This window comes from Lolium rigidum, chromosome 1, assembly GCF_022539505.1.
Source record: "Lolium rigidum isolate FL_2022 chromosome 1, APGP_CSIRO_Lrig_0.1, whole genome shotgun sequence".
Taxonomy (NCBI): domain Eukaryota; kingdom Viridiplantae; phylum Streptophyta; class Magnoliopsida; order Poales; family Poaceae; genus Lolium; species Lolium rigidum.
In genome coordinates this window covers 328789701-328801082 of record NC_061508.1, presented here as the reverse complement: position 1 = coordinate 328801082, position 11382 = coordinate 328789701, and the positions used below count along the sequence as shown (strand labels likewise).

At 48.5% G+C, this 11382-nt stretch overlaps 2 protein-coding genes across 2 annotated transcripts; one reads left to right on the top strand and one right to left on the bottom strand.

Moving 5' to 3' along the window:
* The first annotated feature begins 718 nt into the window (after positions 1 to 718).
* LOC124684347 (CASP-like protein 2C3) lies at positions 719 to 3524 on the top strand. The gene is made up of 3 exons (XM_047218681.1): positions 719 to 956; positions 1039 to 1183; positions 2852 to 3524. Exons 1-3 carry the CDS (start codon positions 784 to 786, stop codon positions 3104 to 3106), a joined length of 573 nt encoding a protein of 190 aa, XP_047074637.1. The 5' UTR covers positions 719 to 783; the 3' UTR covers positions 3107 to 3524.
* Positions 3525 to 3699: 175 nt separating this feature from the next.
* Positions 3700 to 10648, bottom strand: LOC124699483 (4-coumarate--CoA ligase 4-like). Its single transcript, XM_047231785.1, has 6 exons — positions 9918 to 10648; positions 8278 to 8631; positions 7422 to 7620; positions 4506 to 4719; positions 4306 to 4408; positions 3700 to 4097 (listed from the first exon to the last, which is right to left on the bottom strand). Exons 1-6 carry the CDS (start codon positions 10584 to 10586, stop codon positions 3954 to 3956), a joined length of 1683 nt encoding a protein of 560 aa, XP_047087741.1. The 5' UTR covers positions 10587 to 10648; the 3' UTR covers positions 3700 to 3953.
* Between the last annotated feature and the right edge of the window lie 734 nt (positions 10649 to 11382).

Here is an 11382-nt window from a genome sequence, read left to right as displayed (position 1 = left end):
AGCTTTACATCGCGCTACTCTTGCAACAATTGGAGCATCGTAGTCATACTTGGTCGGCTCTGCTTGGTGTGGTGACGCTGCGGCAAGGTCGGAGGCATGTTGCATGCTGCATCTCCTTTTCCAGCACCAGCCCTAAAATTGCGTCCGTTCCGTACCTCGTGCAGTAATTCTTCGTGTGCGGCTTCACAAAGTTGACGCCATTTAATTCTCTAGGTGAGGTCTTGCATTTACCATGCCATGAAGATATGCCTCCTATCCGAGTTGATGATGGCGGTACCACCGACATGCCACACCGGCATCATCAACTCGGTTAGGCAGGCATATATGAAAGTGACCCCAAAACAAATCTTCATATTTTCCAATAGCACGGGGCGTGTCCGAGCAGCAAACAAAGCACCACATCTATTCATCGTACATTTATTTTCTAGAGAACTTTGTTAAGTTAAACTTTGTCTCGGTTTTATCGGTGCTTAACTTCACGTAGGTCGGTTTGGCGGCCAGGTCGGGTCCGTTAAGCATTAACCGCGCGCCCCGGTCGGGTCGATCACTCGATCGGCACCCACTTCCCCAATCACCACTACACAGCGCCACGAGCACGTCACAGTCGTCGCCGCCGTAAGCACATGCACACACAGTACACCTCGCACTCCTAGGCTCGGCGCGCGCCTATAAAACTCGCGTGCGCCCCCTCGCTCGCCTTCGACGCTAGAGTAGACGCCATAGCTAGCTAGCTCGAAGCAACAAGCGCTTACAGTACAGAGATCATCAGGCTTGGCTTGAGCAATGGATGCGGGGAGGAGGAAGAGGGCGTCGGAGGTGAAGGCGGAGGGCCTGATGCGGGGCGCGTGCGCGGCGCTGGCGGCGGCGGCGGCGCTGCTGGTGGGGCTGGACACGGAGACGGAGACGGTGCTGCTCATCAGGAAGAAGGCCACCGTCAGGGACGTGCACGCGCTCTGGTAAGCCATCCATAGAGATCGAGCTGTGCCGTCTTGACCGTGCGACGGCGAATTTACTGAGCTGGTGTCAATTCATCTGCAGGGTGCTGGCGATTGCGGCCGGCGCGGCGGCGGGGTACCACCTGCTGCACCTCCTCCGGTGCCTCTACGTCGGCCGCTGCTCCGCCGCCGACAACCGCTGCCGGAACAGCAGGGCCTTGGCCTGGGCTTGGCTGCTCCTCGACAAGGTACTACTCTTCACTACCTCACACCAGCTTTGGATGTTTCTTCTTCATGAATTCCAGCGTCTAGCTTGTCAGCAACCTGGATCATCACACACACGCACAAAACCAAGAGTGTTCTGTGTTCAACGGCAGATCCGTTATCCTTTTACCAGAGGGTATACTACCTAAGATAATCAACAATTCAACACAATATCAATTCTGATTAGAAGTACTAGCAAATTTAAACAAGATAGTAGACACTAACTCGGCAGCTTATTAATTGACCAACGATTACCGGAATTGAATTCCACGTCAAAACAGTTAGCACTGAGCTTTCGTATCCTGTAACCGGACCATCCCCATCGTGATAGTGCCGCCTGAAATTGGTAACTTAAGCATCTTCAGCTCTGTCGCGTCAGCGTTACCATCTACGGCACCACGGCAGCTCGTTCCTGCTGTGAAACGCTGTACTCCCAAACTAGCGGAATTGCCAATCTGACCAAGACACGCTCAACTGCTGCGCGCGTTAGTTGCAGCTGCACAACTGTTTCCATTCATGCTTGCATCAATGCGCCGAGGGCCAGCCTAGGTCGATCGATCATTTTGATGCCGGACCCAAAAAGATCGATGCATTTATGTTCCAAGTGCCTAGTGCTGCACCTGCACATGCACACATGCATGCATCCAACTATGTGTAATTTTTAATTTCCAAAGGAAGTGAAAATTTAAAACCTGGTCACTGTAAAAACTGATATCATGCTATTTCATTTTTTTCTCGAAAAAGGGATAACGCCGCCCCCTGCACAATTACATACTACTCCATGTAAGTACACATGATTGTACAAAGGTTTGTGAAAACCCCATGTCCATAACCTACCCCCTAACATAGTACTAGTAAGTAAGAAGCAAATAATCAATGCATCGACTAAGTTGGAGCTCATCACTGATCAGTCTCCACAAAGTCATGTGGGTGGGTGAGTTTGGTCACAAATTTAAGGCTTTTGTTATATAATTTGATGTATGATAGTCTACCATGCATGTGGTACAAATTTAAGAGGGTTAAGGTTTAGGTCATTACGCCGACAAGTCAAGTTATTGTTGTATCTCTTAGGAATCTTACTCATTAGTTACTCGCAAAAAGAAACTTACTCGTTAGTTGATACTTCCAAAAAGGCCGCCAGTGACCAATAATAACCGGAAAATACCAATTTTCTCTACTAGAATCTTGATAATTATAAAACACTCCTTAATAATTTTGTGAAGAAAACTAACCAAAGTTCGCCGAATTTGCATGAATTTGAGCCAAAGGGTTTTGTGTTTCTTTGTTATGGGAAAGAAATATTGTGTTTTCTATTGATAGTGTCAATAAGCTTGCTCATTTTAATTAGTTGATAGTGTCAAAAGAAGCCGCCGGTGACCAATAATAATTTGAAAATTAATCTAGAGAATTAGAATTCTTACCTTGATAATTTTGTGTACAAAATTAACCAAAGTTTGTTGAATTTGCATGAATTTCAATCAAAAAGTTTTGTGTTTTTTTATATGGGGAAGAAATATTTGTGGTTCCTATTGTATCACCACATTTCATTATTTTGTCATGGGCCGTTAAGCAAAACCTGTAGCGCGCGCTGAGTAGAGTTGTTTTACCTCGTGTCTGAACTCTGACGATGTGATGCGCATATCTGCGTGCAGGGTTGCGCGTATCTGACATTCGCGGTGACGGTGGCGGCGGCGCAGGCGTGCATGATCGCGCTGGACGGCGCGCACGCGCTGCAGTGGAACAAGGTCTGCAACATCTTCACCCGCTTCTGCCAGCAGGTCGCCGGGAGCCTCGTCTGCGGCATGCTCGCCGCCGCCGGCACCGCCTTCCTCTCCGGCATCTCCGCCCGCAACCTCTTCCGCCTCTACCCATCCCTCTCCCACTCGCAGGGCTGCTCGGCGAAGTAGGCCGCAGCGAGACCAGTACCAGGATGGCTACCGATGATCACTAGCTAGTGCTGTTGGGCTGCGTAGACGTGCCCGGCTGGACTTCTAGCTCAAGTGAAGTTCTGTTTGGGCTTGCCTTGCAGTTCCTCTTATCTTAGTGTGAGAAGACATGGTTCTGAACAAAGTGTGAGAAGACATGACTATGTACTACTGCTGCAGTGTATTTACTATTTACCACAGCAAAATAGTATGTAACAGTGTGGTTTGTGTATTACTCATAGACCGCGAAATTAGCTGCCTGTGGAAAGACGGAGATGGTTGCATCTTCCTGGCACAATACCTGGTAGGCCCTGTTTGGAACACAGGAATAATGCCCTGGGGGCAATGAACTGTTGTAATCCAGTCAATGTCAAAAAATAAACTGCTGCAATCTTGTGTCCTTCAGTTCCTGTAATCTGGTATAATCTGTCTAAAATTGCTCATAGTTAGACGCCATTGTAGCACTCTGCAAAAGTTGAACAGAATGTACTCTTCTTCACGAGAAAACATCGTTTCTAACCAGGAAAGAGCAACCTGAATTAGGATGTAATGGAGTCCTCTTAAAAGGTAAAAAATTGGCAACCGAATCCTGATCTCCCTGAACAAATATTCAGCTCACGGTATACATTATAATCAGCCTTTCTTGTCAAAAAAAAGGCGGTATCTATACATGACAGGTTACACATCATCGGCCTAACAAACATATCATATGTTGGACACATCTAGTAAAAAGAATCGGCCCTTCTATATGTAATAATTTCCGTTTATATGAAGAACATTACATGGTGTTGGACAGAGGTGTGTAAGGTTGGGAAACAATATATCTGATTTAGCTTTTGGACTGTGTGGTATCACTGCCGGGAATGCCTGCGGCGAGCTTTGCTCTCAGGTCCTTCCTGAGGATCTTGCCGGAAGGACTCTTTGGAATGGAATCTGCGAAGAACACTTTGCAGATCCTCTTGTAGAAGACAACCTGTAATATCATTGCACAGTTTGTTACATTTGAACTCTATCAGGTTTTTATTCTGTCACATGTTTTCGCACTGAATCAAAGGTGCCTGAACAAATGCAAACATTTATGCTCTTTTCAGAGTCTCCTAAGTACTGCTTGTGGCACATTTGCCTATTTGCTGCTTGTGCACTGTAAATTGAATAGTGGAAAGTGGAGAAGTTGTTTTTACCTCTTTTGCAACGAACTGCTTGATCTCGTTTTCGCTGATCTCTGAACCCTCAGTCCGCACAACAAACGCAACCGGAACTTCACCAGCAAGTTCGTCTTGCATCCTGCAACAATGAAAACCAGTATAAGTTTAGCAGTCCAGATCAAATTTTCAAAGGATCAAATGGATCCTGAATACTTTTAGACAATGCATCAACTTACGATACGACAGCAGCATCCTTGATTTCAGGGTGCGTAATGAGAAGGGCTTCAAGTTCTGCCGGAGGTACTTGGAATCCCTTATATTTGATTATCTCCTTCAGTCTGTCGACAATAAAGATCTCGTCGTCATCATCGACATAACCAATGTCACCAGTATGCAGCCAACCGTCCTTGTCGATGGTGTTCTTTGTGGCCTCCGGATCATTTAGGTAACCTGCAAAACATAGGCTTTGTCATTTACATGAACTTTCATCTTTCAGCGTCCTCGTGTGTATTCAGAATTATTTTTGTTCTCACAAAATCAAGTACAAGTCAATGCCTTATCCCACGTTACTGGTACATTCTTCTTAGATAAGAGATATCCAGGTGAAGAGATATTATTTTAGGTAGAAATACTACTGAATGGTAGTGAATGACAAATTCAGGTCTGAAAGTTAGTACAGATGCTACCAAGTGATAGTTACGCTGCAAGTTGCAACCTGTAGTAATCCCTATAAGCAATGTGTCTATTTTTTGGTATCAACATATTAGCACGAAAGTCGAAATATGAAATGTTGAATATTCTTCAGTGTCTTAGTCACTGAAAGCTGTTCCGAAAGCAACATACTTATCATATCCAAATTCTAAGATTCTCTTTTCTAGAAACCAATATCTGTTTTCCTTTGGGGGTGTCGTTTGTCTAAGAGTTTTTAATGGATTGCAGCATCGACAATTTCCCAATGGAATGACAAAAGGATTCCATCATCCATCAATATGCAAAGAACCATGAAACGAGAAAGAGCTTTGTTGGGTTGGTGCTTGCAAACTCTCCTATCTATTAATAGAGTGGCCGGTGCTTCTTCCCTTGGTTTGGACGAATGAAGAAAAAAACATGAAATTGGTCGAAAATAGGAATCATTTAGTATCTTGTATACAATCATGGGGGGCCGCAGAACAGGCTGTTGGCTGTTGGCACGATGTATCCAATCATATAGGATGCAATGCATCCATATGCCAAGTAAGAACGAGCAAAACATCTCCACTTCACCACAATGCATCCAGTCATGATGTACCAAGTCAAACAAATCATTAACAATTAAAAATGAGCATCAAGCCCTGTCATTTCCCTCAAAGAAAGACACAGACTAAAGCAAATATGACTAGTCATGCGTGGGAGTTTGTTCTGGAGCGTGCATATTGAATAGTCTTTGGGAAATGCTTTGACATGACCATCATACTGCATCAATGAATGCAAGTTATATGCAGTATGGACCATCTAGAAGATGCCAAGTTCGATTCCTTGTACTCGGGCCTGGTTGCACTGCTGGAACCTCATTCAACACACAATTGGATTGAGATCTAAAACTTAATTTGGAGTTTTCCATCTCTTGGGTGATTTAGTGCGACTTCGTAACTAATATTAAATGCTGGACCGCAAAACTATATGTAGTGTGGACCATCTAAAAGATGCCAATTTTGATTATTTATAATCAGGCCTGATTGCACTGCTGGAACCTCATGTAACACACAACTGGATTGTGATCTAAAACTTAATTTGGAGTTATCCACATCTTGGGCTGGTTTAGTGTGGGGGACATTTCAGTCAGAATGGTGATACTTCCAAATGATCTATTTTTTCGGCCGAGCTTCAAAAAAATAGAAACTTCACTAGAAAAGAGTGCTGAAACTTCAAAAAATCTCCTTTGTTTCTAAAAAAAGGTCTTTTATTTGGCCAAGCCTTTGCAGTCCAGCAAACTTGACTAGCCAAACCTTGTCAAAGTGGGGTTCTGTAGGTCCTGTGATGGGTCAGACGCAGAGGCTGATAGCTCAACACACCAAACAAAAGGAGTTTTTCTGCTTCGTTTGGACACAGAAAAACAAACGAATTACCATCGGAAGCCTCGGCGAAAACGGTAGTTGACACGATGGATACACGAGTGCTCATGTTAGAAACATGCCAAACTCAGGTTGGACACATTCATACATATGCTGGCTTGTATTCTTGTTGATGTTGCATTGATGCGCGTGCGCCAGCACGCAAGCGGTGCACATATCCGCATCTGAGATTCATGGGTTCGGACTTCAGCCAGGACTCTACGCCTACATATGCGAAGGGATGATACAGGCACCATAGTCCAGACGCGCTGCCACTGAAAACCAAGGGACACCAAATTATCATTGACTATGTCGTCGTGGTCGATGAGCTAGCTGCTTGGCAAGCTGACGATGATACGCCAACAGCTGCCAAGGACTATGCGTGGAGACGTGCTCCAGAATGGGATCATGGCCAAGCTGGGGATGATTTAACAACAGCTGCACAGGACTATGGAGACGTGCTCCAGAAGGGGGTCACCACCTCCTACGTGGTGGTTAGGCTGGATCAAGTTGGCTCACCAGTCACCAACTACCTAACTGGAGATCTGTCGATGCACCAAGAGTTTGGTCAGCAGAAGGGAGAAAGAAGCCTCGGTGCAACTACTCCTCAGATCAGTCCGCCACTCGTCCGCTAGTGGCCAAACTGAGACAGAACATGAGCACACATGCTGGTGAGGAGGCATCCGTTCTCTCAAGTCTCAACCTGCTGGAGCTTGGGATTCCAGGATGCTCAGACTGACTAAACGGATATATACTATGCATCTGAACATGTTTTCAGAAAGGGAAACGAGTTTGGTACAAAAGGTGCCAATAATTTGAGCGCTGGAGAAGCAAGCAGAGCCGCCCAAACAGTTCACCTAACTAAGCATCTACTCACAAGCTACCTGGGCTGATCGCAAGCCACTCACCTAATTAGTCACAGAATATTGGACTACGCCGTCAGTCAGACTAGGGAAATGCTTTTCTTTGACGGTGACGGGTGGACTCAAAGCAAAGGAACTGAACTAAAAGACTATACATGTTACTACCTAACAGTGATCAAGGATCTGGTCGTGGTGTTACCTTTCATGATCTGCTTGCCGCGGATGCAGATCTCCCCCGGCAGGTTGCGGCCAAGGGAGGCGCCGGTGTCGGGGTCGACGATCTTGAGCTCGGCGTTCCTGACGACGGTGCCGCAGGAGCCGGACTTGACCGCGAATGGCTCCTTGGCGAAGGCCAGGCACATGGCCAGCACGGGGCCGGCCTCGGTCATCCCATATCCCTGTCGAAAACGATGGGTAGTTCAGTTGCTGACGATCAACGCTGTAATTTAAATGATTCAATCTAGGTGATGTTCAGTTGCAAGTTAAAAACATTCAGACAAACGTGGTGGCATCAGTGGCGAGACTTGTACACCAGAAAGTGTGACGACGGGCAGTTGGTAATCAAATGCGTGTCTTGCAGAGACGGCAACCTGCCCGGATCATTGGCCATGGCCGTGGCGTGCGTTTCCGGCCACGACGACGCCGGCAGCCATCACGGCGGAGGTGTAAAGGTTGATGAGATGTCCCCGTAACACCAAGCCCCCATCATGCCCAATCCGCATCGCTCTTTGGCACGCAAAAGCGGCCAAAAAGCTCGACACCACCATGCCACCCACCATCACCAACTACGTCCTCCCTCAACTCGCGTGCCAATCCAATCAAGTGGAGTAAAAAAGCATGCTTCCCTCAAGCCCACAACAACCATGAATCTACCATCGCGGTTGATGGTCACTAGCTTGCCCGTGCAAGATGCCATTTATACATAAACCTTTTGTGCTACCCACTACTGCAGCCGGTACCGTGGCTGACGTGCATCACACTCACTAGTCACTTCAGTATCACTGGTCGATCATGCGAGCAAATCATTGGACTGACAGAGTGAAGGAAACGCTGACCTGGCCGAGCACGGCGTTGGGGATCTTGGCCATGAACGCGTCCTGCAGCTCCTTGCCCATTGGCGCCGCCCCCGACATGACCAGCCGGATGGACGCCAGGTCCGCGGAGGTCACCCGCGCGCTCTTGGCGATCTCCACCACGATGGGCGGCACGAATGGCGCCACGGTGACGCCGTGCGCGCGCACCAGGTCCACCAGCGCGCCGTGGTCGAACTTGCGCATGATCACGATCGCGCACCCGGCGCGGAGCCCCGCCAGGAGCACCGAGTTGAGCGAGTAGATGTGGAACAGCGGAAGCACGCACAGCAGCACGTCGGACGAGCTGAAGTGCAGGTTCGGGTTCTCACCGTCCACCTGAGCAGTAAAAATGACATGGAAATTTTATATTAGAAAATCAGAGGTCCGAGAAATCTTAATTTGCTCCATTCGAATGAATAAGGCGCCGTACGATATTTTATTAGAAAAGTAATTCCTCTTTTCCAAATTAAGTGTAGTAGATTTACTTAGATTTGGGTCTAGACGCATTTTAGCGTACAATATCTTTTCGATAAAGAGACAAATTTTAGTGTATGGATACACGCGAATATGAACGAATCTACTACACGAGAAAACACTATATAAATAATTATATTAAATCGTTCGTCTTAAAATACGTCGTATTCCTACGAAATGAGTGGTATAGTAATTGTAAGGTAATTTTAAAGAGCCTAAGATGAAGCAATTCAGTAAAAGGTGTGCATTACAAGCCATCCGACAAACCTATGAACTATCTGCATGAAGAGCTTCCAAAGAATATGGGATTGACATGTTCAAGTGCAACCAGCTACTCTGCACTTGCTATAGATCGCCCCACCCCCCTCCTCCGGCCAACCTCGCCGGTTTAGGGAGGGGTACGTCCTCGACAATGGTGATTCGTACTCTCGGCTCTCCAGCGACGTCGACCATGTTGTTCTGTTATTTTTTTCCGGTATATTGGTGCTCGTACTTTTGCCGATATTGATTGACTATTTTAATGATCGCACGTGTGCACATACCCTTAGCAGTGCAGCTCAAACTAAAATTATGGAAGAAGCTTCGTTGGTATTCACAGGTCTACGATTTGATATCTATCTTTGACTGTCCTCACATAAGTATAAGATTGTGTCATGGAAGAAGAAAAAAGTTCGCAAATCACGAAGATTTGGTCGACTTTATTTTGTAATCTTTGAAGATAGCTAGTGTATATTTACCATATACTATTTATTGGTACGAATATTTATGGTATTGATTTTTTTTTAAAAAGCTACTCTGCACTTGCTAATTGGCCCCTAGTTTGGTAAGCGTCACGAAAATAGAAGTGATCGATCATGCGTGGCGCGAATCTTCAGGCGGATCAAGGAGGCTGATCCGTGTGGGTCCCACATACGTGAATCGGGATCGCGTCGCCCAATCCGGTAATAAATGACGCGAATTAAAGCAGCGCAGTAATTGGTCACTCAATCTCCGGCGCCGACAGAAAAGCGTGTGGGAAAAAGAACTTCCCGAGCTGGAAAGCGTAAAACGCCATCACGAGACACGGAAACAGGTAACGCCCTAACGATCCGGAGCTTGCTCCAATGGTAGCTTGGCCTAATGGAGACGGAAGCATTAGCGTAGCTGACCTGCTGGGCGACGCTGGTGACGAGGCTGCGGTGGGTGAGCATGACGCCCTTGGGTAGGCCGGTGGTGCCGGACGAGTACGGCAGCGCGACCACGTCGTCGGGGTCGACCACCTCGTCGACGAACCGCTCCCCGCCGTCGCCGTCTTCTCCGAGGAGAGTATCGACGAACGGGAGGCACCCGTCGACGCCCTCGTCGACGGAGACGACGGTCACCCCTCTCTCGGCGGCGAACGCGCGCACCTTCTCGACGGCGCAGGCCTCGGTGACGATGACCCTGGCCCCGGCCGCGGTCGCCTGGCGGTGGATCTCGTGGGGCGTGTAGAACGGGTTGGCGGTGGTGGTGGCGGCGCCGAGCCGGGCGGCGCCGAGGAACACGAAGGCGAACTCGGGGCAGTTGCGGAGCAGCGCCATGACCACGTCGCCCTTGCCGACGCCGAGGCGGCGCAGCCCGGCCGCGCAGCGGCGCGAGAGCGCGTCCACCTCGCCGTAGGTGAGCGCGGCGCCGGTGGCGCCGTCGATGAGGCAGGCGCGCGCGGCGAGTTCCGGCAGGCGCTCGAAGCAGTAGTCCTGCAGCGTCAGGTGGGTCGGGATCTCGATGTCCGGGAGCTTGGACCGGAACACCAGCTCCGCCGGCGCCCCCGGCGCCGAGTCTGCCGCGATGGAGCCCATGGATCTCGCCGCCGGCGCCGGATGGAAATCTTTGGTCGGAGCTGAAGGAATGGCGGCCGGGATTTCGTGCTCCGACTGCTCGGCCTCCTGCTCCTGGGAAGGCAGAGGAATTTGGGGGCCGGGGTAATATACCGGCGAGGAGGCTGGTGGGAGACAGGTCAGTGAGTAGAGCTCGCGGGGCCCACATGGCAGTGGGAGGAAGGTAACTTCTCCGGTGACAGAGGACGCCGGGCGGGCCCAGAGTGGTAGGTGAAACTTGAGTGAGACCTGCCGCAGAGGAGCGCGTCCGTTGACTGCGACCGGGGCTGCCACGTCAGCGGTTTTGACTTTTTTAACCTAACCACTGATGTGTCTCGTGGTTAATAGCGATGTACCGTGATGTCGAGTCGTCGTCGGTGCGTGCCGTTTTTCTTTTCTTGGACCCTGGGTGTGTGTAGGACAAAGAGAAGTTATGCTACTACTAGAAAGAAACATGGCGTGGAGAGACTGTTTACATTGCTATGTCAGTGAAGTTCGTGCTACGGTAAACTTTGTCAACGAAGTGTGCTACTCGGCGCGTATAACTTATCCATATTGGAAAATCAAAACCCGCAAGGTTCTAGTTTCGCTCACAAAGTCGTCCATTGGATCATGTCATGTATGACTTGGCTGAGAATAACGGTGGAGCCGTGGGGTGCTGCACCGCACACTTTATTTTGAAACACTTCTAACTTTTAAATATGTTTTCGCACTCTCTTGTGTGTGACTCGTTGTCCCTCTTGTGTGCATAGAGAGGTGCAAAATCTGCTTAGAGCCC

Excerpts from the sequence above, each read along its gene's own strand:
- LOC124684347 (XM_047218681.1), top strand. The coding sequence starts at position 784 with ATGGATGCGGGGAGGAGGAAGAGGGCGTCGGAGGTGAAGGCGGAGGGC. Across the intron at positions 957-1,038 it reads AGGGACGTGCACGCGCTCTG|GGTGCTGGCGATTGCGGCCG; the intron begins GTAAGCCATCCA and ends ATTCATCTGCAG. Across the intron at positions 1,184-2,851 it reads CTTGGCTGCTCCTCGACAAG|GGTTGCGCGTATCTGACATT; the intron begins GTACTACTCTTC and ends ATCTGCGTGCAG.
- LOC124699483 (XM_047231785.1), bottom strand. The coding sequence starts at position 10,586 with ATGGGCTCCATCGCGGCAGACTCGGCGCCGGGGGCGCCGGCGGAGCTG. Across the intron at positions 8,632-9,917 it reads TCACCAGCGTCGCCCAGCAG|GTGGACGGTGAGAACCCGAA; the intron begins GTCAGCTACGCT and ends TTTACTGCTCAG. Across the intron at positions 4,409-4,505 it reads AAGGATGCTGCTGTCGTATC|GATGCAAGACGAACTTGCTG; the intron begins GTAAGTTGATGC and ends TCATTGTTGCAG.